The 26,823-nt window shown below is 48.0% G+C and overlaps 1 protein-coding gene across 1 annotated transcript; it reads right to left on the reverse strand.

Moving 5' to 3' along the window:
* Position 1: 1 nt before the first annotated feature.
* Positions 2 to 26,458, reverse strand: LOC125366413 (myosin-3). Its single transcript, XM_048367071.1, has 40 exons — positions 26,402 to 26,458; positions 25,768 to 25,979; positions 23,574 to 23,717; positions 22,704 to 22,860; positions 22,181 to 22,208; positions 21,577 to 21,685; positions 20,468 to 20,560; positions 19,564 to 19,627; positions 19,385 to 19,483; positions 18,285 to 18,388; positions 18,055 to 18,193; positions 17,574 to 17,692; positions 17,333 to 17,482; positions 16,383 to 16,553; positions 15,996 to 16,302; positions 15,819 to 15,889; positions 14,315 to 14,402; positions 14,114 to 14,231; positions 13,458 to 13,581; positions 13,229 to 13,365; positions 12,888 to 13,143; positions 12,272 to 12,514; positions 12,008 to 12,184; positions 11,745 to 11,890; positions 11,564 to 11,654; positions 8,584 to 8,973; positions 8,368 to 8,494; positions 7,144 to 7,262; positions 6,398 to 6,594; positions 5,852 to 6,035; positions 4,572 to 4,737; positions 4,134 to 4,258; positions 3,063 to 3,371; positions 2,749 to 2,952; positions 2,543 to 2,668; positions 1,597 to 1,767; positions 1,402 to 1,506; positions 1,117 to 1,212; positions 892 to 1,029; positions 2 to 61 (listed from the first exon to the last, which is right to left on the reverse strand). The coding sequence occupies exons 2-40, from the start codon at positions 25,969 to 25,971 to the stop codon at positions 35 to 37; spliced, it is 5,823 nt and encodes a 1,940-aa protein (XP_048223028.1). The 5' UTR covers positions 25,972 to 25,979; positions 26,402 to 26,458; the 3' UTR covers positions 2 to 34.
* Between the last annotated feature and the right edge of the window lie 365 nt (positions 26,459 to 26,823).

Here is a 26,823-nt window from a genome sequence, read left to right on the forward strand (position 1 = left end):
TATTTTCTGTTCGCCCCAATGCTGGAGGGCTCCCTCACTCTTCAATGTCATGGACCACCATCTGGAAAGAAGGCGGGCACTTGTAGTCAAGTCAGATGGTAGAAACACCTTTCCTCCCCACTGTCTTCCAACAGTTACCTAAGAGTTGCTTGAAATCAGGAGGAGGCAGGATGGGGGGGGGGTCTTGTAAGGATACACAATTTTGTACATGAAGTCTGAGAAATCAGCCATGGGACACAGCAAGCCCCATCTTCATGGCAGCTGTCCTAAGTGGATAGACACACTGCAGAAGCAAGTGTGCCTCAGGCTCTGGAGAATACTCCTGTAGCAATGTTCTTGCACCAGCAGAGGGCACATGAGAGCTCAGCAGGATTCCATTCTTTCTCAAGATGGTGTTTGTTTTTTGTTGTTAAACTTTTTTTTTTAGCTGGGTGGCTAGTGACTAAGCTACTCAAAAGGATGAGATCTGAGGATCAGGGCTTGAAGCCATCCCAGACATACAAATACGAAAGATTCTTATCTTCAGTGAATCAGCAAGGAGCTGGAAATAGAGGTGTGGCTCAAGAGGCAGAGGTCCAGCCTTGAGTGGAAAAGCTAAGCAAAAGAGCTGTGCCCTGAGTTCATGCCCTAGTACTAACATAAAAAGAAAATTAGGGGGAAAAACTTTATTTTTTGGTGGCACTTGAGTTGGAAAGCAGGGCCTCATGCTTGCAAGGCAGGTGCACTAGCACTTAAAGTACACTCCCAGCCTTTTTTGCTTTTTTTTTTTTTTTCATTTTACAGGTCTCACATTGAAGCTAACTAGCTTGAAGCAATCTCCTCCCCAGATGTAATGGAGAGGACTCTCCACAGCTGTGTCTAGCTCAGAAGTTGCAACCATCAACAACTTACCCTGCTAGAGGTAAAGTCTCGAGTCTTTGCGCGCAGTTTATTGACTTGCGATTCTGCAATGTCAGCCCGTTCCTCTGCCTCTTCCAGCTCATGCTGAGCTTTCCGGAATTTGGTGAGATGAACGTTAGCTTGTTCATCCTAAACACAAAGATCCCAGCAGGTCAGATCGGCATGCTCCTCTCTCTGAGCTAGCTCTCTGAGGGATCTGGACCAAGCACCACTTACTGCCTCCTCTGCCTGCCTCTTGTAGGACTTGACTTTCACTTGCAGTTTATCTACCAGGTCCTGTAATCTCAGCAAATTCTTCCTGTCCTCTTCACTCTAGAAGGAAAGTGTCATGAGAGATGAGGGGCAGAGCTGAGCAGGATTGACCCATGTTCTGAATTCACATGTTTCTTCTTATGTTCAGGTGGACATACTGTTCAGAGGTACTTACCCCTTACAGTAAAAAAAAAAAAAAAAAAAAAAAAAAAAAAAAAAAAAATTCCAGCAAAGTTTCTTTCAACCTACTTGGTATGTGAGTTCCTTGACTCGGCGCTCATACTTCCTCAGCCCCTTCACAGACTCTGTGTTCTTCTTCTGCTCCCCTTCCAGCTCAGACTCCAGCTCTCGTATCTGAGGAGAAGTTAGGGTGTTGTTCTGGGCTGGTGGTATAAATGGGAGAGGCTGGGGGGCTCAGCCCAGCCAGAAATTCCCCTGTTATACCCTGGCCTCCAGTTTCTGGATCTGCTTCTTGCCGCCCTTCAGAGCCAGCTGCTCAGCCTCATCCAGACGGTGCTGCAGGTCCTTCACTGTCTGCTCCAAGTTCTTCTTCATCCGCTCCAGGTGGGCGCTGGTGTCCTGCTCCTTCTTCAGCTCCTCGGCCATCATGGCAGCCTGAAAAGTATATTAGGTCCATTTAGTGGCTGACTAAGTTCAGAGTCCTCATAGCTGTGGAGGAGATCTGGGTGTTTGAACTGACCAGAGGTCATGCTCTAGAGAAAGGACAATGGGGAATGCTGTGAGTGAGCATAGCTTTCCGCTTAGAATAGGACAAGCACTCCACAGGACATGCAATCTAAGAAATGGAGCCTGCCAGGACTGGCAGGGCAGTGACTGGCTCCTAGTGACCTTCCCCATTTCTAAAGATTTTTCCTTCTATGACGACTAGTGTATATTTTCAAAAGATGCTGAGGCTGGGAGAAGACTGGTTTGATGCTCAGCACTGCGGGATTGGGGATAGCAAGGTTAGGACAAGGGCCTCTTGAGAACTGAAAGCCAAATCACTTTGAGGTGGTATTCCCTTGCCAGACAGCAGGTGGCACCATTGGATCTGCACAACCACGAAGCAGGTCTAGGGGACCAGGAAGGTTAGATAATTTGTGAGAGAGGTGATTTGGGATGGTGACAGGGGAAGGTGCAATTTCCACATCTGGAAGAGGCCACTTGATAGAGGGGTGCACCTCTCCTTTCTGTCTTTCTCTATTCTGTATGTCCTTTCAAATGTGCAGGGGGGACCACTGAGTTTGAGGGGAGAGGGCAGAGGTCTTGGAGGACAGGTAGGCCATGAATGTTCTGGGGGAGACCCCTGCCCCACAATAGTGTCTAAGGGTTTGTGGAGTAAGAAAGACTTTGAAGAAGCACAGGCTGGGAGAGGAAGAGCCAGCCTTACGTCGGTGATGGCCTTCTTGGCCTTCTCTTCAGCATTCCTGGCATCTCTGCTGGCATCTTCCACTTCACTCTGAAGCTGCATGAGGTCCGTCTCCAGCTTCTTCTTGGTGTGGATGAGGCTGGTGTTCTGTGGAAGCCGGGGTATGTCACACAGGTGTGCCTGAGGCTCAGGTGTGATTGTGGGATTCCCCAGGCATCCACCCTCACCTGGGTGTGCAGCAGCTGCACTCTCTCATTGGAATCCAGGAGCTCCTGTTCCGCCAGCTTCCTCGCCCTCTCAGTCTGCTCCAGCGTGGCCTGCAGCTCCTCCACCTCGGCCTGCAGCAGATTGGCTCTGCGCTCCATGATGGCCAGCTGCTCCTTCAGGTCCTCCTGGCCCCGGAGAGCATCATCCAGGTGTAGCTGCGTGTCCTAGCAAGAAGCAAAAAGAAGACTATGTGAAGTGGGTGCCCTAGGCCCATAAGCCTTGGTTTAGTGTTTGCAGATGGGAGAGGTTTTCCTGGGGAGTGGGGTCTCTTCACCTTTAGCTGGCCCTGGACACTCCGGAGATGCTTGAGGGTCTCAGCAGCCTGGCGGTTGGCATGGCTCAACTGGATCTCAATCTCGTTGAGGTCGCCCTCCATCTTCTTCTTGATCCGGATGGCTTCGTTACGGCTCCGCACCTCAGCATCCAGGGCGCCCTGCATGGTCTCCACAGTCCTCTGGTAGTTCCTTTTCAACTGCTCGATCTCTTCATCCTTCTCTGCAATCTTCCTGTCAATTTCTGATTTCACTTGGTTCAATTCCAGCTGGATTCGGAGAATCTTGGCCTCTTCATGCTCCAGAGCAGCCTTTGGATGAGACAAATAAAATGGATGATAATCCTCCTGTGGCAGAGCCTGCTACGCCAACCTGGTGAGGGCAAGCCCTGACTCTAGCTCTGAGACATTCTAAATTACCTTTGTGAAAAGTCTAACTCAGCTGGAGTGCTGATGGCAGATGCATTGAATCCTAGCTACTAAGGAGGCTGAGATCTGAGAATGGAAGTGTGAAGCCAACCTGGGCAAGCAAGTCCATGAGACTCTTATCTCCAATTAGCCAGTAAAAAGCCATGAGTAGAGCTGTGGCTCAAGGGGTAGAGCATTAGCCTTTAACAACAACAACAAAAAAGCCAATTGAGAACATAAATTGAAGCCCCAGTACTGGTACACACACAAATCTAACTACAGTGGGGAAATGAAACTTGCTTCATTGTGATTTGGCTGTGATTATATGATCACACACGAATAACATTTAAACCACATTTCTTAGGAGCAGGCAGCACTTTAAAGATATTTTTCAATTTGCCTGAGATCTTATACAATCTAATTTTTAGACCCATTTTAATGTCAGAGTTTCCTCCACTGAATTCAAGAAAAGTTATAGATATTATCCTATCCAGCTTCCAAGTTGGGGGGCGGGGCGCAGAAAATGTATTAGGACTATGATTTTTACAAAGGTAAAAACAACAACAAAACCTAAGGCGCTGAAGGCAGCTCACCTCCCATGCCCCATGCCCCACCCTCACACTTGGCTTTTGTTCCTGCTGCCACCACAGAGGTTCCTGTGCTCACCTCTGCTTCCTCCAAAGCCATCTGGATATCAGCCTTTTCCAACTCCATCTGCTTCCTGGATTTCTCCAGTTCATGGATGGTTTTACCATTCTCTGAGATTTGTTCTGTGAGATCAGCTATCTCCTCTGCAACACAATAACCCCCCAGGGCAGTTAACCACCTCAGCTCAGGTTTCCAACCATGCAAAACACTCACTCTGTGCTTTGGCGCTGGTTTTTAAAGACTTCTGTTTTCTAGAGATAAGAAACTGTATATAGAGGGACTCAAAAGTAATGCAAAAGATGGTGACTGCTTCCTGTGTGCAAGAGGCAGACACGGGTGGAGATGTGAAGGATGGGGGCATGTATGCCCACCTCAGCATGCTCTGGCTGGGCGTGGCCAGGGGTGGGGGGGAGGGAGGTGTCAGATCATCTCGTGCTTGGTGTTTGAAAAGCTTACGCTCTAAGTTTTTATTTTCCCGTTTCACGGTTTCCAATTGATCTAGGGCTTCCTCATAGGCGTTTTTCAGTTTGAAGAGCTCTGTACTCAAGCAGCGGGACTCCTTCAGAGACGCCTCCAGCTCTGCTTGACTCTCCTCACACTTTGTCTTCCACTCTGCCAGCACCTGAAACATCAGTGGCAATTTCAGCTTATCAGCTCTCCTCCAAGCTTTGAATTCAGCACAGCCATTCAAGGGAACACTCTCAGATCTAGGGTTACACTTGCTAGCACCTCTTGTTTCAACTTCTTATTGTTGATCATTGGCTTAGTCAAGATTTCCTTCCATACATTTACTCAATCAAGATCAGCTGGATGCTGGTAGTTCATGCCTGTAGTCCTAGCTACTCAGAAGGCTGAGATCTGAGGATCTTGGTTCAAAGCCAGTCCAGGCAGAAAAGTCCATGAGACCCTTATCTCCAATGAACTACCAAAGAGCTGGAAGTGGAGGTGTTGCTTGAGTGGTAGAGCACTATCCTTGAGTGAAAAAGCTAAGGGATCCTAGTGCCAAGTGGCTCTTACCTGTAATCCTAGCTACTCAGAAGGCTGAGATGTGAGGATCACAGTTCAAAATCAGTCCAGGCAGAAAACTCCATGAGACTCTTATCTCCAATAAACTCTTAGAAAAAGCCAGAAATGAAGCTGTGGCTCAAGTGGTAGAGTGCTAGTCTTGAGCACAAAGAGGCTCAGGGACAGTGCCTAGGACCTGAGTTCAAACCCAAGACAGACAGACAGACAGACACACACACACACACACACACACACACACACACACACATAATTTTGCTCAAGCAATTTTGGAGATAGCAGTTGCTATGGAACCTTTTGGAGGGAGGCTCTTTTCCTCATACAGTATGTCTAAGTATTTCATTAGAACATTGGCTCAAGTCACACCTGTCTTCCACACAGAGAACAGAGTTTCCAATATGTCTCCTACTGGGACATGTTCATAGTCCCACATGTCAACTACCTAGACACTCCAGCAATATGGGGGATAGCAAAGAGCTGGGGGCTTAGCAAGACTGTAGTAATTAACTAGTTCCTGCTGACAATGTTTGCAAGGGACTCTACCACCCATCCCTACACTGTTTCTATTCTGCTTGCAAGATGAGCACACCACACCCTGGGTAGTTCAGGGACATTCTCCATGCCACTCTGCTGGTGGGGAAGAACCAGGCCTAAGGTCTACCTCCTCTTTCCACAACCAACCAGAACCCCCACGTCATGACACTTTACAACACCTTATCAAAGTTCCGCTGCTTCTTGTCCAGAGCGGCAGCCAGGGAGTTGGCTCTTTCCACATCAACCATGAGGTCCTCCACCTCTCCCTGTAGCCTCTGCTTTGTCTTCTCCAAGGAGGCACATTTAGCATTCACTGCCTCAACCTGTTCCTCCGAGTCTTGAAGGCGCTGAGCAAGTTTTTTCCTTTAAGGATATGAAAAAGAAGCAGATGTTATTTTGGTTTCAATCTTAATGAACATCGCTGCTCATCAAGCTAGAGTCGCTGATCTGTGGGATTCAAACACTTGTGTGCTTTCAGGAGCCCAGGAGGAGTTTCCTCTCTGCTCGGAGTCTGTGATCAATAACTTCCTTGTCTCTAACCAGGATCAAAGTGGGAGTCTTAATGAGACTGGCTAGTGCCAGGTTCCCACTGGCGCGTGCACACACACACACACACACACACACACACACACACACACACAGAAGATCATCCTCAGTTGTGAAGCCAGGATGTCAGTGTACAAGTACTTTAAGTTTCTAGCTCTTCCAAAGGCAGAGTTGCTTACTTGGCCTCCTCCAGCTCCTCCGTGCGCTGGATGGCATCTGTCTCATATTTGGTTCTCCACTGGGCAACCTCACTGTTGGCCTTGGACAGTGCCCTCTGCAGCTCGGCTTTGCCTTCCTGCTCCTCCTCATACTGCTCCCGAAGTAGATCACAGTCATGGCGGGAGGACTGCAGGGCATGGGCCAGGGTGTTCTTGGCCTGAAGAATTAAAAAAAAAAAAAAGAAAGAAAGAAAGAGAGCGAGAGCGAGAGAGAGAGAGAGAGAGAAAGAGAGAAAGGAGAGAGGGAGGAAGGGAGGGAGAGAGGGAGGGAGGGAGGGAGGGAGGGAGGGAGGGAGGGAGGGAGGGAGGGAAGGGAAGGAAGAAAGAAAGAAAACAAAAGAGCCCACAATGGATTTTGTGCTTCACACAATCCAACTATATTCCTGTTGTAATCCCTGAGCAGATGGAACTGTATGATGTGCATCCTATGCACATACACCCCAGGGATATTTGAAAATCTGATCAAGGACACAGAGGCAGGGGATGCGCCTTTCTTTCTTTCTTTTTTTTTTGCCAGTCCTGGGCCTTGGACTCAGGGCCTGAGCACTGTCCCTGGCTTCTTTTTGCTCAAGGCTAGCACTCTGCCACTTGAGCCACAGCGCCCCTTTTGGCCGTTTTCTGTATATGTGGTGCTGGGGAATTGAACCTAGGGCTTCATGTATGGGAGGCAAGCTCTCTTGCCACTAGGCCATATCCCCAGCCCGCACCTTGCTTTCTTCCTCCAGCTGCCTCTTGAGTTCTTCTATCTGTTGGGTAAAGGCTTGCTTGCTCCTAGAAAGTTGGGACACTATGCTCTCCTTCTCTTCCAGTTGACGACTCAGTTCACCTGTGTTCAGAAGGAAGTATTTTCATTCAGTCCACTCATTCCTCACTCACCAAGTTCCTAGTTTGTGTAAGATCTAGCAAGCAAATGAGTGGACAGGGAACAGTGCACCTGACAAAGACAAGGTCAGAAACAACCATATGTGATGAATGGCTTCTAACAGTGAGCCCAAAGCAGACCACTGCACCTGAAAATGTTCCCAGAGGCACCGAATGACTCCCCCAGAGCTTCCCAGCAGCCTCTTGCTTTGTGAGTAAGGGAACTCGTTAGTGTTCCCGGGAGCAGCTGCATCTCCCCAGCAATGTGGAGGTGCTCTTTGGCTGGAGAGGGCCAGTTTAGCTTTATATGTTCACAGAGGTCAGAGATAAAGGGGATGGACAGGGTTGGTGACTCTACAGCTCACTCCTCAAGGTTATCACAGAAGGGGCAACTAACTACACTTGTTTTTAATTTGCATGTGGTAAGTGGACCCACATTTTCTACATTAAAAACCCCAAATAATGTTCCACTAGTTTTGTTGTTGTGTTTCTGGTACCAGGGTTTGAGCTCAGGGCCTCACAATCTAGCTTGGCTTGCTTACTTGCTCAGCTGTTACTCTACCACTTGAGCTACAGCTCTGGCTCTACTTTTTGCTGGTTAATTGGAGATAAGTATCTCATGGACTTTCCTGCCTTAGATGGCTTTGAACCAATATCCTCAGATCTCAGCCAAGTATAGCTTGGATTATAGGTGTCAGCCACCAATGCCCAACTTCCTTACATTTTTATCATATGTAGAGAGACAATGCAAATTAACCCCATTTCTCTCTCTATTCTCTAAATGCAGGCACTGTATTACCAGTAGAGATGGCTGGATCATTCCTTCTCCTCCTATTTCTGCCTATGAGATTCAATTGTGAAGATCCCAGAATATGGTGATGTTCGGATTCGCTCCTCATGCTGGTCCACTTTCTCCCCCCTTCTCTTCCTTGGACTCATCCTTAGAAGTATCTTAGATGCACCTTTTGTGAGTTACTTAGATTAAGTCTCTCCTGGAAACATTCTTTCCGAAATCCTCTACATAACCTGCCCTGCCCGTCTAGGCCCCTGCACACGCCGGCTTGGCTCACCGGTTTCCGTTTGCAGCCTGGACTTCTGCGTGGTCAGCTCGCTCAGGCTCCGCTGAGTCTCTTCGTTCTTGCCTCTGGCCTCACTCAGTTGATCCTCCAGAGTTCGGCAGATCTTCTCCAGATTGGCCTGAGGAGTCGGGACAAGAGGGAGAATTGGGCCATGGCGGGAGTGTCCGGTGGCGGGTATCCCACGCGCAGCCCAGCCTGCCCGCGCACCTTGGATTTGGACACGCTTTCCACGCTGCTGGACAGGTCGTCGATCTCTAGCTTGAACTCGCTCTTCTCCTTTTCCAGCTTCTGCTTGACCCGCTGCAGATTGTCGATCTGCTCGGCCAGCTCGGCGGCGCTGTCAGCGTGCTTCTTCCTCAGCGTGGCCACCGTGGCTTCATGCTGCAGCGTGGCCTCCTCCAGGTCCCGGCGCAGCTTCAGGAACTCGGCCTCCCGCTTCTTGTTCAGCTCGATCTGCGTGGAGGTGACGCCCCCTGCCTCCTCCAGACGCTCACTCAGCTCTTCCAGCTCCCGCGCATAGTCGCTGCGCTGCTTCTCAGTCTTGGCCCGCGTGGCCCTCTCCGCCTCGATCTCCTCCTCCAGCTCCTCGATGCGCGCCTGCGGAGCACAGCCAGTCACTCACTCACCCGGGCAGCTCTCCAGAGACTGCTCACAGCTGCCAGCCTGTAGGACCAGCCAGGTGCCCACCACACTGGGGCATGAATGGAGTAAGGAACTGCGAGATAGATGAGAGAGAGAGAGAGATGGAGAGAGGGAGGGAGGGAAAACAAGGGAGGGAGAGAGGATAGATAGAGAGACAGATGATATAGATACATAGATACATAGATGATAGAGATAGATGCAATGGAATATTATTCAGCCACAAAAAGCAATGAAGGCAAGTTATTTGCAGCAAAATGAATGGAACTGGACTACGTTCCTTAAATGAAATAAGCCAGAAGCAGAGAAAGCAAATACCACATATTCTAATGCATAGGGGCGCGCGCACGCACGCACACACACACACACACACACACACACACACACACACACACCCCAGTACTAGGGCTTCAACTCAGGGCCTTGGGCGCTGTGACTGAGCTTTTTCACTCAAGGCTAGCTCTTTACCTCTTGAGTCACACATCTAGGATTTTGGTAGTTCACTGGAGATAAGAGTCTTACAGACTTTTGTATCTGTGTTTTTAAACCACAATCCTCAGATCTTAGCCTCCTAAGTAGCTAGGATTATAGACATGAGCTACCAACACCTGGCTTTTATTTTTATTTTTTAAATCTACCAGAGCTGGGTGTCCAGGTGTCTGTGGCTTCTTGTAATCCTAGCTACTCAGGGGGCTGAGATCTGAGGATTGTGGTTTGAAGTGAGCCAAGACAGAAAAATCCCTGTTGAGATTTTTTTCCCCACATTTGAATATAGCGTTTAATGTGAGGTGGTATACTTTCCGACAGGAGGAAAGAGGTTATCTCTACCAATTTGTTTGTATGACAATATTGGTGGATAACTGAAGAGAAGAAACAAAAATCACCCGGGTTAGCTACCACAAGATTGCAGACCCAACTTTTACTCTGTATCAAGCTAAATGTAACTTTTATGAAGCTCAAGGAAAATGCCTTCTGCATCTCAAGTACCCTGGAAAGATAACTGTGGTATAGCTGACACAGACAGTAGCACCCCAAAATCCCTCCCTACCTGTAGAAATGGTAAAAGACACATTCAGAGAGATTTTGAGCCCCCTAAAGACACCAACCTGGTGTGGCAGGAATACTAAATGCACAGTTTAACAGCAGAGTGCATTCGCATTCGTGGCACACTCAACATCGATTCAGAGAGGGAACTTAAAGCCGGCAGGCTTCTCTAGTAATCCTAAAACGTGGCGGAACTGAGGTGTAGACCTGGCATCACTTCTACACTCGCTATGGGGACGTGCAGCAGTTCCGGGGGACCGGAGCGCGGACGCCACACATTATTCCGCTCCCTCGGTTGGGTCTTTATTGTGTAACGTGATAAAAATACATCCTGATGTGGAAAGTCTGAGTTCCCAAACGTAAAAACCTTAATCTGAAATTCTGTGTCTTTTGCCTTGCCGAATCATTTATAAGCCTCCATCTGACAAGTCTCTAAAAAAACATAAATGCCCGACTTCCTCATCTGAGTGGTTCAGGGACCCGGACAGAGCGCGGTCCTGGCCTGGCCTCCCGCGTGCCCACCGCAGCTGTCGGTTATCTAGGGCCACCTCGCAGGCTTTGCGCAGCTGGGAGTGGTGTGCCTTCCGCACCTCCTTGCCGGCCAGGATCTTCTCCAGGGCGCGCGTCAGGAACATGTTCTTCCTCTTCTCGCCCTCCTGCTTGGATGCGGCGGCCGGGGGCACGGGGGAGGGGGCGGGGGGGGGGGCTCGGGCTCAGGGAGGGCGTGCTCCGGGGCCCGGGGCCCGGCGGCGGGAAGGCTGCCCTGGCTGCTGTGGGGACTGGCACCCGCTGGAGCCGCGGACGGGCCACCATCACCGCCCGACGGCCCTGGCCGCCATGTAGGGAGGAAACCTCCGTTGAGATTCTTATCTCCAATTGACCACTCAAAAAGCAGACGTGGCACTGTGGCTCAAGTGGTAGAGTGCTAGCCTTGAGCACAAAGAGGCTCAGGAAAGTGCCCAATCCCTGAGTTTAAGCCCTACAACTGACAAAAAAAAAAAAAAATATCTACCCAAATGTAGAATAGTGAGTGCTTGCTAGTGGTTGGGAAGGTGGGAGAGGCTGGATTTGATCAGTGTACCTATGTCCTCTATTTACATGTTTTGAAATGTCCCAGTGATTCCCATTAATACACAGTTGATACATGTTACCTTATTACCTAGTTTCCACTCCCACCAGATGAATGCAGTTGTCCGATCTCACAGATAAATAGGAATGTCACTAATTTCCTTTCAAATAAGTTTTTTCTATGCCAACCTCATTAGCTCCATAGTAACCACCACCCAGGGTGGCTTCCATTCCCCTGAATGTTGACCCAAATACTTTCATTATGTGTTTGATTGCAAGTTGGGGAGTAGTGATCATGGCTGCCCTATCAGCCTCGCAGAAAGAAAACACAGGAATGCATCCTCATGGTGCTGCCCATTTGCTCTGGCTGTGAGAACCCAGCACCCAGCTCTCCAGGGTGAGCCACTCGTGAAAGTGAAGTTCAAAGGCCTCATACCTGTAGCTCTTTGATTTTCTTCTGGAACTGGAGGCCCAGGGTCTGCTCATCCTCTACTTTGCTTTGCAGTTGACTGTATTCAAAATCCTTCCTGTGGAGGGAAAAAAGTACAGTGCATGAGGACAGAATCCACCAGGCAACAGCCTTCAATGCATCCGAGCCCGGAGGGTAGGCGGTTTACTTCTTCAGCCTCTCATCCAGCTGTTGCTTATCATTCTCCAGATCTAGAATGGACTCTTGAGCAAGCTTCAGGTCTCCCTCCAGCTTCCTCTTGTTCCTTTCCAGGTCTACTCGCAGCTTCTTTTCTTGTTCTAGAGAGCTTTCCAGCTGGAAGAAGAGGGGAAAAGGCACCATTTCTTTTGGGGATCAAATGTATTGTTAAAGGTGTCCCAGGAGGGGCACCCCAAAAGGTCAGGATTCCTGAAATTAATGCTGTTGATTTACATCATCCACTTGCTGTTCCAGTTTGCTCTTGATTTTGCTCAAAGAGTTGACTTTGTCCTCCTCTGCCTGCAGGTCATCCAGGGTCTGCTGGTGGGCCTCTTGGAGGGCCTTCTTCTCCCGGGTCAGCTTAGCAATGGTCTCATCCAAACCAGACAGCTCTTCAGTAAGGTTTTTAACCTAAGAAGAGAGCTCAGCCATTAAAAGAAGGGATGGTTTGGTTTGCAGTGAATATATCAAGCCAGAAAGCTCCAGTAGGGGAGATACCTTGTTCTCTGTGGCATGCTTCTCCTTTTCAACCTTGGCCAGTGTCAGCTCCAGGTCGTCGATGTCTTTCTTCAGTTCTGAGCACTCATCCTCCAGCTTCCTCTTCTTGGCGGTCAGCTCAGCGTTGATCTCTTCCTCATCTTCAGCTCTCTCAGTCACCTCTTTGATTTTGGCCTCCAGCTGGAATTTGGCTTTGATCAGCTGATCACACCTTTCTTCTGCATCCAGCAAGTTTTCACTTTCCTAAACAAAATGAAAAGAAGAATCGGAGCAAGATGGATGAGAATGATTAAAGCGGTGACATCAATTAAGATGTGTTCATTATGCTTACAAACTGACATGCTGAGTTGAAACCTCTTTGTACAACTACTTAGGAATAAAAACAAATAAGCAAGCAAATCAATTAATAAATAATAAAATGATTATAACTTTCTTTAGGGAAAATGAGATTTGTGATGTCCTAGCATTTTGTTCTAAGAACTTTATGAAGCACCCAGTCAAAAATAAAATAAAAAAAATCTTCACCATCTAGCTTTCCGAAATACTTAGTAAAATCCAGGACAATAACAACAACAATAACAGTAATCATAATAATAAAGACTCTTAAAGCACATACAGCCTGTACTTGGAGCTGCAGGTCATTCTTCTCTTGTATCAGAGTCACCAGCTTTTCTTCTAGCTCTTTCCTTTTTGCCTCTGACTTGGCAAGCTCATCTTTGGTTTTCTGGAATTCTTCCTTCATGGTGGCCATTTCCTTCTCGGTCTCTGCACTCTTTAGTAAGGGCTTGATCTTGAAGAAGAGTTTCATCCAGGGCCAGTGCTTGACATTCATGAAGGAGCGGATGTTGTATTGGATGCAGAAGATGGACTCCCTAAAAACAAATCATTGTTTATTCCTAAGAGGGTCTGCCTCTCTTCCCCTAAAGAGCCCACATTTGAATAAGGATCCCACTTTACCTTCTTTGTACCATTTTCTGAAATTCCACTCGCATGAGGAACCCTCTGCACACAGCTTGCGTCCGGGTGATGAGTTTGGCCAGGCGGTCATCGCGCATCTCCTCCAGAGTCCCCAGCAAGCCGGCCTTGAAGAACACCTGCAAGGAGAGATGGACACAATGGGTCTGTTGCCTGGAGAAATTGTATTCAGAGGATAGAAAGGCCAGCACCAGTCAGACTGAGGTCCTACCTTGGTATGTCCAAACTTGTACTGTGTGTGGTCAATATCAATGGACGCCAAGAGCTTTTCACAAGCTTTCTTACTGTCAATGAATTGTCCCTCTGGGATGGCGCTGGCATTCAGCACTCGGTATCTGCCATTGTGTACACAGAGATAATCAGGCTATTGGCAAAGGTGTAACCCTTAGAGCCCAACCAAGTTAAGGCCTCTCTTCCTACAGGCATGAAGGCCAAGTTCCCAAGAGGTGAAGAAAGCTGCCCATACAATGGCCTAGAATCTAGGCCTGAAGACACTTAGGCCAGGTTTTTCCCTGCCAGATGGTACATCAGATAAATTCTAGAGCAAAACATAGAAGACATATAATATATATGCATGTATATATACATATATGTGCATATAAATACATATAAATGTGTACATATATCCATATACATATTCATATATGTGTATATATGCATAACATATGTCTATATACAGATGTATATATGTATATGTATGTGTTTGTGTGTATATATATATTCCTTGACCAAATAGTAAGTTACTTATTTTATTTGCAAGTCTGCAATTGTTCTTTCAGAATGAATCTTCTCACATGAACATTTCTCCTTGTCAAATCCTAGTCTTGGTACAGCTTGAGAAACCTCTAGAACATCTTTCTTCCACACCTTTGCTTAAAATCTCCGTAGAGAATCCTGTTGGGGAATCCCTTCCTGCAGATGCGTATTCCTTCCAAGACGCCATTACAGCGCAGTTGGTGCAGGACCAGGCTGTGCTCCATTGCCCCTGAGGACAGAGGTGAGACCCATTAACTTCCCAGCAGCACTCACAGGAGCACCCTCGTGGGAGCATGGTAACAAATAACTTACCTGGGGTTTTGGTTTCATTGGGAATTATACAACGCACAAAATGAGGGTGAGTGGTCCTCAAATTGGACATCAGCTTGTTCAGGTTTTCCTAAAGGACCAAGATTCAACTTCATAGTGTGCGGTTAGCCTCTTACAAAGACAGACAGCACCACGATGAACAATAAGATGGACACTTTGCCTTTATCAGATGTTCTAAAGAACAGGGACATTTACTCTTGCATGCAACAGTCTTAGGGTATACACTTCCCATATTACAATATTAATTTAAAACATATTAATATATGTAAATGAAAAAATGTTAACCAGGTGCCAGTGGCTCATGTTTATAATCCTAACTAGGCAAGAGGCTGAGCTGTAAGGACCACAGTTTAAAGCCAGCCCAGGCAGGAAAGTCTGTGAGACTCTTATCTCTAATATACTACTTGGTGTTGTGACTCAGGTGGTAGAGAGCTAGCCTTGAGCACAGAGAGGCTTGGGGCCAGAGCCCAGGCCCTGAGTTCTAGCCCCAGGACCAGCAAAAAATAAAATAAAATGTTAACGACAACAACAAGAACAAAAGAAATTAGAGTTGGAGGTGGAGGCAGATAACTGATATAGAAGGCTGAACACCTATTACTTGAAAGTCTGGAAAGTGAAATGCTCCAAAATCTGAAACTTTTTGAGTGTCAACACAACACTAGAAGTAGAAAACTAATTCTATACCCAGTCGTAGGTCAGGTGATAGGTCATATGCAACACCTAAGTGTGCTTACAAATTCTGCATATGATTGTCTTTGGGCAGGGTGCATGGGGTAAGTATGAAAGCTAAATGAATTTCAGGCTTAGACTCCCTGAGAAATCTCACCAAACTTGCAAAAATAGTCCAAAACAATTCTCTGAAATTGGAAACATTCTGATCTCAAGGACTTAAGAGAAACTTCACCTGACAGCCATTCACCCTTTGGCATGTGAGCTACAGGCTGTCCAGGTACAGAGTAATTCCTGAGGTCAATTCCAATGTGTTCAGTTCCACTGCAAGCATGAGATGAAATCACTTGCTGATGTCCTTAAGGCCATCTAAGACTTGTACTAGGAAGTCAGTGTTCCAGCTAAATGCAGCACAAATGAGCATAAGTTCTGACCCTACACTTGTTAGACACCATTTATTTACTGTCATTCTGTCATTGACCTCACTCGATCAGTGAGAGCAATCAGATCCAAACACTACTATTTTACAGTACCGGGCATTAAACCCAAGGCCTTGCGCATGTGCACTGCCACTTGAGCGATGCCCCCAGCCCTTTCTGTTTTGAGTTTTTCTGATACAGGGATTGGTACTACTTTTTCCTAGGCTGGCCTTGATTTCTCCATCCCCCTACCTCTGCCTCCTGAGTAGCTACATTACAGACATCATTAGGATCACTACTACGCTCAGACATTTTTAGCCTTAAATGCTTCAAGGTTAGCCTCTGTACATTGCTTGTGATTTAATGAACTCTGAGCAATGAAGTTGGACTGGTCTTACCCTAAAAAGTGCAGAGACAGTTTGAAAGGAAGAACCCTTCTTCTTGGCAACTTTCTTCTTGCTGCTGTCAGCTATGAGAAACAGAAGAAGACAGGTGCTATGAACAGGTCTGCAAAGTGAGGTGCAAGGGGTGACCACACAGGGCTGTGGCCCTCCCTCCTGTCCAGAATCTCTTACCATCAGTAGTAGCAAAGGTGGCATAGAGGTGTGCCAGAAGCCTGTTGGAGGACTTCTGGTAGAGCCCCACAACGGTTTCATTCAGGGGGTCCTTGTTCTTCTCCAGCCAGCCTGATACACTGTAGTCCACAGTGCCCGCATAGTGGATCAGAGAGAAGTGGGCCTCGGCTTTGCCTTTGACCACCTTAGGCTTCTGGAAGTTGCTGGACTTGCCCAGGTGCTGGTCATACAGTTTGTTCTTGAAGGAGGTGTCTGTTGCCTTGGGGAACATGCACTCCTCCTCCAGGATGGAGAAGATGCCCATTGGCTAGATTTGAGGCAAAGGCATTGGTCAACAGGAGCTGCAGAGCAGCGCGGAAAGGGGGCTCTGAATGCTGGGTAGGATACCTTCTCAATGAGCTCAATGCAGGCTGCCAGGTCCATCCCAAAGTCAATGAACGTCCACTCAATGCCTTCCTTCTTGTACTCCTCCTGCTCCAGCACGAACATGTGGTGGTTGAAAAACTGTTGCAGTTTCTCGTTGGTGAAGTTGATGCACAGCTGTTCCAGACTGTTATACTACCATCAAAACATAATGTTCATGCAAAATGTTAGACTGTGTTCAGAGAACCATTAGGTGTCCCCCATGTGGCCTTGGTCCTTGCTGACCCATCCCTGCTCTCAGAGCCTGTCACATCCCTCAGGGGCCCAGCTTTGACCATATCTCCTCCTTCATGAAAGAAGACATCTCCAAACTTCTACCTGCCTACACAATGTTTCTCCCTCTCCTGATTTCTCATGGTGTAGCCATCTCTCTTGAATCTGTTGTAGTCTATTGTGGTTAAACTGCTGTGTTGTTTGTTGTTGTTTTTTCTCAACAGGCTAATTTTTTTGCCACCTGCACATCTGGTACATATTCTCCTTAATGACTGGTCATATGCTTCTAACACAGGACAGTACAAAAAATTATATGAAATAGTGTGTGAGGATTAGAGATATTTCTCAGTGGTAGGATGCTTGCCTAGCATGCATGATGTCCTTGGGTTGGATTCCACAGCACCTCAAGACAGATATCAATAAATAACTTAATTAATTGAAAAATGGTGTATTACTTACCATCAAATTCTCTGCTTCTCGTTCTGGCTCTTCCTAACTCATGAATAGTATCATGTTGTTGTTTTTCAGTTATTCATTTGTGGATAGCCTTTAAAATTCCCTTCACCAAATACTATGAACCCTCTCAGCACGACAGCTCTCTTCACCCAGTGCCCTCAGTCTAGCTTTCTTACAGAACAACCTTCCCTGGAGGATGATGGAAAACCAAGAACTATCAAAGGAGGAATGGAAACCAGACAAACCTCAAAGATTTCAAAGCCTGCAATGTCCAAAACACCAATGAAGTGCTGCCTTGGGAGCTTGGTGTCCAGCTGCTGGTTAATGCGGGTGACCATCCACAGGAACAATTTTTCATATACTGATTTGGAAAGGGCATTCACAGCGTGGTGCACCTATCCAGGAAAAGCCAGCCCATGAGGAGGAAGGCCGCGACCGTCAGGGGCCTGAGTCTCTTCCTGGCCTCTGGGATGGGACGCTCCTTACCTGGTCCACCGTCTGCCCCTTGGTGACGTACTCATTGCCCACTTTCACTCTGGGGAAGCACAAGGCTTTCAGGAGATCGGAAGAGTTCAGGCCCATCAGGTAAGCTGTCTTGTCAGCCACTGATAAGCAAAGAAAGACAACGCTCAGCCACACGGTGGCACTTGACTAAATCCATCTTGGTGCTTGACACCACCTCTTCCTTAAGGACAGCTGTAGGGCTGGTGGAAGTGCTGTCCTTTGTTTTATGAAAGGAAAGGCTCTGTCCCTCAAGCCTTTGTCAGTTCTCACTGTCCTTAAAACAAGACTGTGCTAAGGATTCCACAAATGGATAGTGGCAGTGCCCAGAGGCAGCTGTGGCCCAGCAGGGGGCCATTCATCACTCCAGGTAGAAGAAGGATTAATGACCTTCAAAAGGGGCACTGAATGATGTCAGGAGAACAGCCTGGACCCTGGTTAGTGGTCTCCTGTGTGGAGTTGGTACCTTCAGTGCCATCTGGCTCTGCTTGCTCCTCTCGCTGCTTCTGCTTGAACTTCATGTTCCCATAATGCATCACAGCCCCTGTCAGCTTGTAAAGTCCAGATTTCTCCTCTGGGGTAAAGCCCAAGATGTCAATGGCACTCTGGACATGGAAAGCACAGCCCATCAGTCAGTGGCCTGTGATGAGGAGAAACCCACTCACCTCCTGTACCCCTCTTGCTGCCCCCACTTACATCAGTAGCCAAAAGTTCCTCGGCATCATCGATGCTACCCACCAAGATTTCACCCTGGCTGATGAAAGGGTAGTCATAAGGATTGGTAGTGATCAGGAGCAGCTCTGCAATGATGAAGAGTTCAAGAGTTGATCCTGATACTTAGGGAAACAAATCCTTCTGGTGGATCTCAGCTCCCCGGCCCCAGGCTAGGATTTTAACCCAGCTGGAGTCAAAATTCAATGTGGAGTTAGGAATCTCTTTTTGCCTCTATCTGAGCCTGAAAAACACAGACCAGGGGAGATGTTGCAGCTTCCTATGCCTTGTAGATTAAGAGTCTTAGGAGAGGGCTGGGAATGTGGTTTAGTGGTCGAGTGCTTTCCTAGAAGGCATGAAGCACTGGGTTCAATTCCTCACTACCACATAAACAGAAAAAGCCAGAAGTGGTACTGTGGCTCAAGTGGTAGAGTGCTAGCCTAGAGCAAAAAGAAGCCAGGCCCTGAGTTCAAGCCCTAGAACTGGAAAAAAAATCTTACAGGATATTTAAGTGTTCTTATTTCACATGTGAATGATGCTTGTCAAGGTAGGTTGGAAAAATTAGTGGAGGAAACGGACTGAGCATGGACCGGTGATATAACCAGTTTTGTCCAATTTCTGTGGAAAACCTGCAGCCTGTTTTCAAGCTGGCAACTGAGAAGTGTGAGCAGATGCAGCCTTTGGGCAAAGAAGCCAGTGTGAAAAGACTTCTGTCTGATACAGAACTGGAGGCAGAGTGACTGGCTTGCTATCCATCCATTGGCTGGGTTCACCTGTTTGGGCTTGGGCCTCTCAGCCTTTCGAGAGAGGTTGGTTTCTGTGCTTGAACACAAGAGGGCACTTGAAGAAAGTTAAATGTTCAGCTGTTCAGAAGCTTTGTATAAACCTGCTCTGGACCTGTCTTAGTCTTGCTACTGTACATGATCAGATGTTTTTCTAATAGGTGTGGTCACTTCTCAAGTAGCCACACCCCACATCTGACACAAACTCCTTCATTGTTAGCGCATCACCTATGTAAAGCCCCTGAATGCATGGAGGACCAAGCCCTCTGGGAATTTCTCCAACCCCACTGGGGCCCTCCTCACCAATGAGCTCTGGCTTCTTGTTGGAAAGAATCTGGTAGAAAATGTGGTAACTTCTCTCTGCCTTCAACTGGAAGGTGACCCTTGACTTTTCCAGCAGATCTGGAACACAAACACAAGCCTGTTCTCCCAGTGGTTCTCCAAAGCATGGCGACTGCATGGGACCCCACAGCTCTACTTACAAGTTTCAATATCTGCAGAAGCCAGCTTCCCCGTGGTTCCAAAATGGATTCGGATGAACTTGCCCTGTGCAGGGCGGAAAAGGAGAGAAGATCCTACTATGTCCCCTGACTCCACCTCCCTCTCATCTCCTGGGCACTGTCAGGAAGAGCCTTGTCCCTGTAGTTTGGTCTCAAATACATGCTTTCTTCTTCTTTTCCATCTTCTTCCATGGAATGTGTCTGCTTCTTTCTGTTCCTCCTACTCCTGGTCATGTCTACTCAGCAGAGCAGTAGTCTCTCTCTCTCTCTCTCTCTCTCTCTCTCTCTCTCGCTCTCGCTCTCGCTCTCTCTCGCTCTCTCTCTCTCTCCCTCTCTCTCTCTGCCTGTCTGTTTTGCTCGCTCCCTCTCTTTCTTCCTCTCTCCCCTCATGCCAGTAATAAGTCTTGAACTCAGGGCTGAGTGCTGTCCCTTAGTTTTTTCAATCAAGGCTAGTGATCGCTACACTTCTAGCTTTTTAGCAATCTATTGGTAATAAGGGTCTTAACAGATTTCCCTGCCCAGGCTGGCCTCAAACTGAGATTCTCAGATCTCAACCTCGAGAGGAGCTAGGATTACTGGCCCGAGCCATTCGTGCCCAGCTCCTCCTGGTGTTCAGCTAGATGTTTCTGTATTGACCAGATTTGGGGTCACATGCCTCTCCCCCTCCCCCTCCTTCCCAGCCATTACCTATCAACTCCATCTATTGGGGACTTAGCCCCCGGTCACTCAGCTAGTCTATTGTACACCCAGTTCATTGAACTCTGTGTGAGCATATCTTGTTTATTTGTTTGGATGTTCATGGTCTCCCTGCTCTGGTCTCTAAACTCTCTGATTAGATATCTTTTAGGCAGAGAGAAAATCCCAGCACCACCATGCTCAGACTCACGAAGCGGGAGGAGTTGTCATTCCTCACGGTCTTGGCGTTGCCAAAGGCTTCCAGCAAGGGGTTGGCACTGATGATTTGATCTTCCAGAGTCCCCTAATGCAAGAGGTGGAGAAAGAAACCATCATCATTTTTTTTTAAGTCAGAAAATGATGGTAACAAGTGCTTACCAGCTCTGCCTGTCCTGCTTGCTTGAGAGAGAGCCATACCTCCCTCCTGGGACAGTCCAAGCTGAGGACTGACTCAACGGTCAGCAGCCCCTCCTGGACACCCTCCACCATTCTGACATACATGGCCATGGTTAGATCTCTTTACTGGACCTTCCGTGCTTCTCCAGGTAGGTTGTCTCGATTTATTTTATATTGTGTTATTATTATTATTATATATATATCGTATTATTGTATTGTCTGTGTCAAACACAAGTTATCTCAAGCTGTGTGGAGTTCTCTCAAGCTTTCTAAGCTGCCTCCAGATTGTGAAACCTTCGCGTCTTCTAAGAAATCACAGGATCTTGTGCTGTAACTGCTCATTGACTCATCCTAGTCCTCTTCTCTCACACTCACTTTCTGTCTCTTACTTTTTCTTGTGCTGGTACTGGGGCTTGAACTCAGGGCCTGGGCATTATCCCATAGGTTTATTTTGTTGTTGCTATTTTTTCGATCGTGAGGATTAAACTCAGGGCTAGCACTCTACTACCTCGTGCCACCATACCACTTGTGGTTTTCTGGTGTTTAATTGAAGGTAAGAGTTCCACGGGGGACTTTCCTGTTCAAGCTGGCTTTGAACAGAGATCCTCAGAGCTCAGCCTCCTGAATAGCTAGCATTACAGGTGTGAGCTACTGGCGCCCAGCTTCCCTTAGATTTTGTTGCTCTGATTCTGGCTTTTGGCTGGTTAATTGGAGGTAAGAGTGTCCAGATTGGCCTCAAACTGTGATTCTCAGGTCTCAGCTTCCCAAGCAACTAGAATTAGAGATGTGAACCACTCATGCCTGGCTCTAGCCTTTGTTTCTCTCCTTGTGGAGAGAAGAAGGTGACTGCAAGGGCCTGCTTGGTCTGAAGTTAGAATGGGAGTCCAAAGAGACAGTGGAGCAAACCTCCCCCACCCGGCTCACCTTCATTTTGGAGTCCTTCTTCTTTGCCAGGTCTCCAGTAGCTGCAATTGTTGCAAAGTATTGGATGACCCGCTTGGTGTTCACAGTCTTGCCTGCCCCGGATTCTCCACTGTTCAGAAAGGTGGAAAGAGGAAAAGGAAGTGAGACGTGAGCCCAGTGCCAATGGCTCACAGCTACTTAGGAGGACAAGACCTGATGGTCAAGGTTTGAAGCCAGCCTGGACAGACAAGTCTGAGAAGCTCTTATCTCCAATTAACTAGCAAAAAGCCAGAAGTGGTGCTGTGGCACAAGTGGTAAAATGCCAGCCTTAATGAAAAAAGCCAAGTGAGAATGCAAGGCTGAGTTCAAGCCCCAGCACTGACATAAAATAAATTAAATTAAAAAAGAAAATAAGTGATAACAATGATGGTAGACAGGTTTCCCAGGATGACAACAAGCAGCCTGGACATGGGTGAAACTGGCCACAAAGCTACCAGGCCCCCAAAGAAGGCGGCAGCCACTTGCTTAAGGCGAATGATCACCATACTTAGTGCTGCCCACTTCTTAAAGGGCAGTGGCACCTGTGGCCCCAACTGTGAAAGCACTCTGTGCCCTGAGTACTCACGTGATCAGAATGGACTGGTTTTCACGATCTGTCAAGGAAAGAAATAAAATAGAGCTGATGGCAGTAATGGAAGTTGTCTCCAAGGCTCATTAGTTTCTCAAAGAGCCACAACGAATTTGCACAACCCCATTCCCCTTTAGTTGCCTTCTTCATTGAGTCTCTGTGGGAAGGGAAGAACTTCTTCCTTATGAATGAGAATCAAAGGGGTGAAGCCCCTGATGACAGCCCAGGGCTTCTCATTGGAAGCGAAGGAGATATCTAAAGCTATCTGTGTTTGATTTGTATCCTTTTGCCAATACTCTGATAAGTGAGCATTCCTCACCCTGGCCCTGGACAGACAGTGTGTCTGGCTTCTTTCTGCCTCTTCTCCCTCCTCTCTCTCTACTCCCTTCTGTCCCTCCTGGATACTAGAGTAAGGCAGGACCAGGGTCAGGGACTGCAGCTGAGTCCTTTTCATCTCCCCCTTCCTCATCTCTTCCCCCATGCCAGATCCACCCCCTCCCTGTTTCCCCTCAGAACTCACCAGTCAGCATGAACTGATAGGCATTGTCAGAGATGGAGAAGATGTGCGGCGGGGCCTCCTGGCGCTTTTTGCCTCGGTAGCCATTCACCACCTCAGGGTTGTACACCGGCAGCCACTTGTAGGGGTTGACGGTGACGCAGAAGAGGCCGGAATAGGTCTGTGGGAGAAAAAAAAAAAAAGCAAAAGTGTATGTTTCTATGTGTTGGGTCTTTTCTTATGTTGTTAGAATTCTTTCTGATAAACTTGTAAAAGACTGAAGATAAAATATTTGTTTATTGGCAGTATAGGATTTGAACCCAGGGTCTCTTGCTTGCTCAGCAGGTGTTCGGCCACTTGAAGCACACCCTTAGCCCTGTTTTTTTGAGGGGTGGAGTGGGGGGCTAGTTATTTTGGAGATAGAATCTCACAGACTTCTTCTGCCCAGGCTGGCTTTGAACCCATCTCCTCTGGATCTCAGCCTCCTGAGTAGCTAGGATTACAGGAGAGAGCCACAGGGGCACTGCTTTGATTTCTAGTTATACGTGAAGCAATTGAAATGCAAAATGGAGACTAGCCAGACCTCTCACAGCGAGTGCTGTTTTTATTTTGTTTTAGTTTATTATTTTTGTGTGTTTTTGAGACAGAGTGTCAATGTACACCCCAGGCTGGCCTTGAACTTTCTATCCTTCTGTCTCAGCCTTCAGAGTGCTGAGATTACAGATGTGCAGCACCACACCTGGCTCACAGCATCTGTTGCTTTATCTTCTTTCTCTGCCTTGCCCCCATTTCATTTTTCTTGCTCCACACCAGTCAGAACCCCCCACCCACAGTCCTGTGTACCTCCCTCCCACCCCACATCTGCTGTGCAGGAAAGCTGGGGTCACCACTGACATAGATCATCCAGGACGTGTAGCGGTCTTTGAGATTGTACAGCACTGCTGGCTCGTTCAGATGTGTCAGCATGGCCATGTCCTCGATCTTGTCAAACTTGGGGGGGTTCATGGCATACACGTCTTCCGGCTTCACCACCAAGGTCTGAAAGGGGAAGAGGGGCCAAGGCTTGGCTCAGGTTCCTGCTGCTGCAGGAAGTCTCACCCAGGGGGCAGGGACACCTGACTGATGGCAAAGGAAGACACTCAGGGGGTGACTCGTGGTAGAGGGGATGGGGAGTGCTTGATGTCTGTTACTGAGGCCCTTTGTGGATTTCCTTTCCAGTATGGTTGGGGCCGGGGCGGGGGGATGGCAGTGACGGGAGTCAACAGAACCCATTTAGCTCTGCAGTGCTGGCTGTACCTCGGCTCTGGGGGCCGAGGGGTTCTCCTCAGCCTGCTCAGAGAAAATTGCCCATCCTAACTGAGGCAGCTGGGCAGTTTGAATTCCCAGGCTGGGTGTCCATGGCATGAGCCAACATCTGAAGTTCTCTGAGAACAGCTTGTTGGACAGCCCCCAGAACCCCCTACTGTGTCCTCTTCCTCGCCTTTCTTGCACATGCTTAGGAAAGGGTAGCTAGTATACTCCTCCCTGCTCTGTCTATGGGCAGAGGATTACAGGCCAGGAGAAGAATTGGGGGGGTTGAGGGGGGAGGAGGCATGCAAAGCACAGGATCCCAGCACCACACCAGGGTTTTTAAATTGTTCTCAGAGTAAAGGCCCTTTCTCCCCCAGGCCTTGAGTTTTCCCTGAATAGGGCCTGAATCCCTGGGGTGGAGCCTTTCACTCCTCCAGTCTTGGCACCTCCTTTCTCTGAATTGGCCAATCCTGTCTCTGCACCCTGTCAGCAGGAAACCTGCCTTTTCCAGCTTCCCAGTAGGGAAACTATCTTGAACATTGGCCCTCCTGTCTCAGGTTCCTTCAATTATCTCATTATGTCTTTTTTTATGTCTTTTTTTTATGCTCATTATGTCTTTTTTGTTGTTGTTGTTTTTCTGCCAGGCCTGGGCCTTGGACTCAGGGCCTGAGCACTGTCCCTGGCTTCCTTTTGCTCAAGGCTAGCACTCTGCCACTTGAGCCACAGCGCCACTTCCTGCCATTTTCTATGTATGTGGTGCTGGGGAATCGAACCTAGGGCTTCATGTATAGGAGGCAAGCTCTCTTGCCACTAGGCCATATTCCCAGCATTATATCTAGCTTCTGCCTTCCCTCCTGGCTCTTCTTCTTAGCTCTGTGTGTGTGTGTGTGTGTGTGTGTGTGTGTGTGTGTGTGTGTGTGTGTGTGTGTGATTTTTTTTTTTTTTGCTTGTCAGTTGTGGGGCTTGAACTCAGGGGGCCTGGGTGCTGTCCCTGAGCCTCTTTGTGCTCAAGGCTATAGTGCTCTACCACTTGAGACACAGCACCAATGCCAGTTTTTGAGTGGCTAACTGGAGATAAGAGTCTGATGGAGACTTTTCTGCCTGGGCTGGCCTCCAACTGAGATCCTCAGATCTCAGCCTCCTGAGTAGCTTGGATTACAAGCATGACCCACTGGCACCTGGCTTTCTTCTTAGCTTCTTTATCTAACTATGAAGTGTTTGTTGAGTTAAATGCCCTTTCCTTTACTCAATGATACTACTTCCTCTTCTTGTCTCTTAGGTTCTCTTTTTTCCTTGTTTCATTTTACTTTATTGTATGTATTTTATTCTGTTTATTTGGGGGACATTTTTCAGATTCAGAAGGTCCCAGAGTCCAAATATGTTCCACCTTTTCCCATAATGGCTTGGCTCAAAATGTAATGAGCTATAGTGCTCATCTCCCACCTGATAGCAGGTGCCTGTTAGTTCACTGAGCTTTGTGGTCCACTAAGGGCTTCTTGCCCACCTTCCTTACCATTTCTAGAGATAGGGGAAATCTAGACTTCTGAGGGAGAGTGTTGTAAAAGTGCACCTCCTAGTGTTGGACTTCCAATTCTGCACCTTTGGAAAGCATGCTAACTGCTTTGATCAGCCATCACCAGGCCTTTTTCCTGCCTAGAAACTGAGGCACATACTCACTCCATTTTCTTTTAGAACACTCATGGGCCAGAGCCTGTGTGGAGGTGGCTGAAAGTGGAGCCAATGCACATGCGTGGGAACAAAGCAGAGAGCTGGAGGGAGGAAGGCCCACAAGCCTTACCCTGCTGTCTTCTGTCTCCACCGTGACTTTCCCATCTTGGCTACTCTTAATTTTCCCCTTGGCATATTCTTCCTTGGAGTCAACCACAAAGCAGTAGGTTTTGGCATCGAAGGGCTGGTTCTGGGCCTCAATCCTCTCCTTTTCTGACTTCCGGAGGAAAGGAGCGGCTATGCCGAACACGTCCATCTCACTGTCGCTACTCATGGTGTCAGCTGCGAAGCAAACTCTCTGGTGAGCCCAGCTGCCTCCTGGCCCGGCACCAGGCAGCTCCCACCCCATCCCACTTTTCCACTGCAGGAGCCCCCAAAGGCACATCATGCAAAAAATAAAGGCACTCATCAAAGGGCTTCCTGAATGGCAAATGGTGAAAGCAGTTTTGAACCATGTGGATGGAGGTTTTAACCACAGGGGAGGAAGGAAGTCAGAGCCTGGCTTCCTTGGGTGGCTGAGAATAGAGGCTACCCTCTGATAGCAGCAGAGAGCTAGAATGGTCCGGAAGAGCTGCCTCTTGTCCTGGCTCTGCTGCCTAATGTCTGGGTCTAAGCCCTCAAGTGTCCCAGGGACCACTGGGAGGAGGGAAGGCCAGATGCTGGGGGCTCATCTGAAGACTTCCAGAAGCCTGGGGGGTTCTCACCTGAGTCACACCTGCAGGAGCACAGCAGAAAGCAGTGGAAGCTGGGAACCACAGGACCTGCAACAGTACACACATACACATACACACACGCACACACAGCACACAAGTTTAGAGATGCCTGGGAGCCCTTGGCTCTGTGTCAAATGAGCTCTTGATGAGACTAAAGTAGTAAAGACAAAGAACAAGTCATTTATAAATAGCCTTAGCCAGAGGCAAGCTACAGGGCCACTGATAAAGCCATCACCTGTTCCCATTGGCTCTCTTCATCCCTGCCCATCCTGATACAGTCTGCCATCATCAGAATCAGAAAATGATGCATAATGGACAGAACCCCTGATAAAAAAAACTGGGGCTACCATGTTGGCAGGAACAGGGGAAATCTCTGAGATGGGTTGACACTTGGCAGCTACAGCCAATGAGGT

Source organism: Perognathus longimembris, chromosome 17 (genome assembly GCF_023159225.1).
Source record: "Perognathus longimembris pacificus isolate PPM17 chromosome 17, ASM2315922v1, whole genome shotgun sequence".
In the NCBI taxonomy this organism is placed as follows: Eukaryota; Metazoa; Chordata; class Mammalia; order Rodentia; family Heteromyidae; genus Perognathus; species Perognathus longimembris.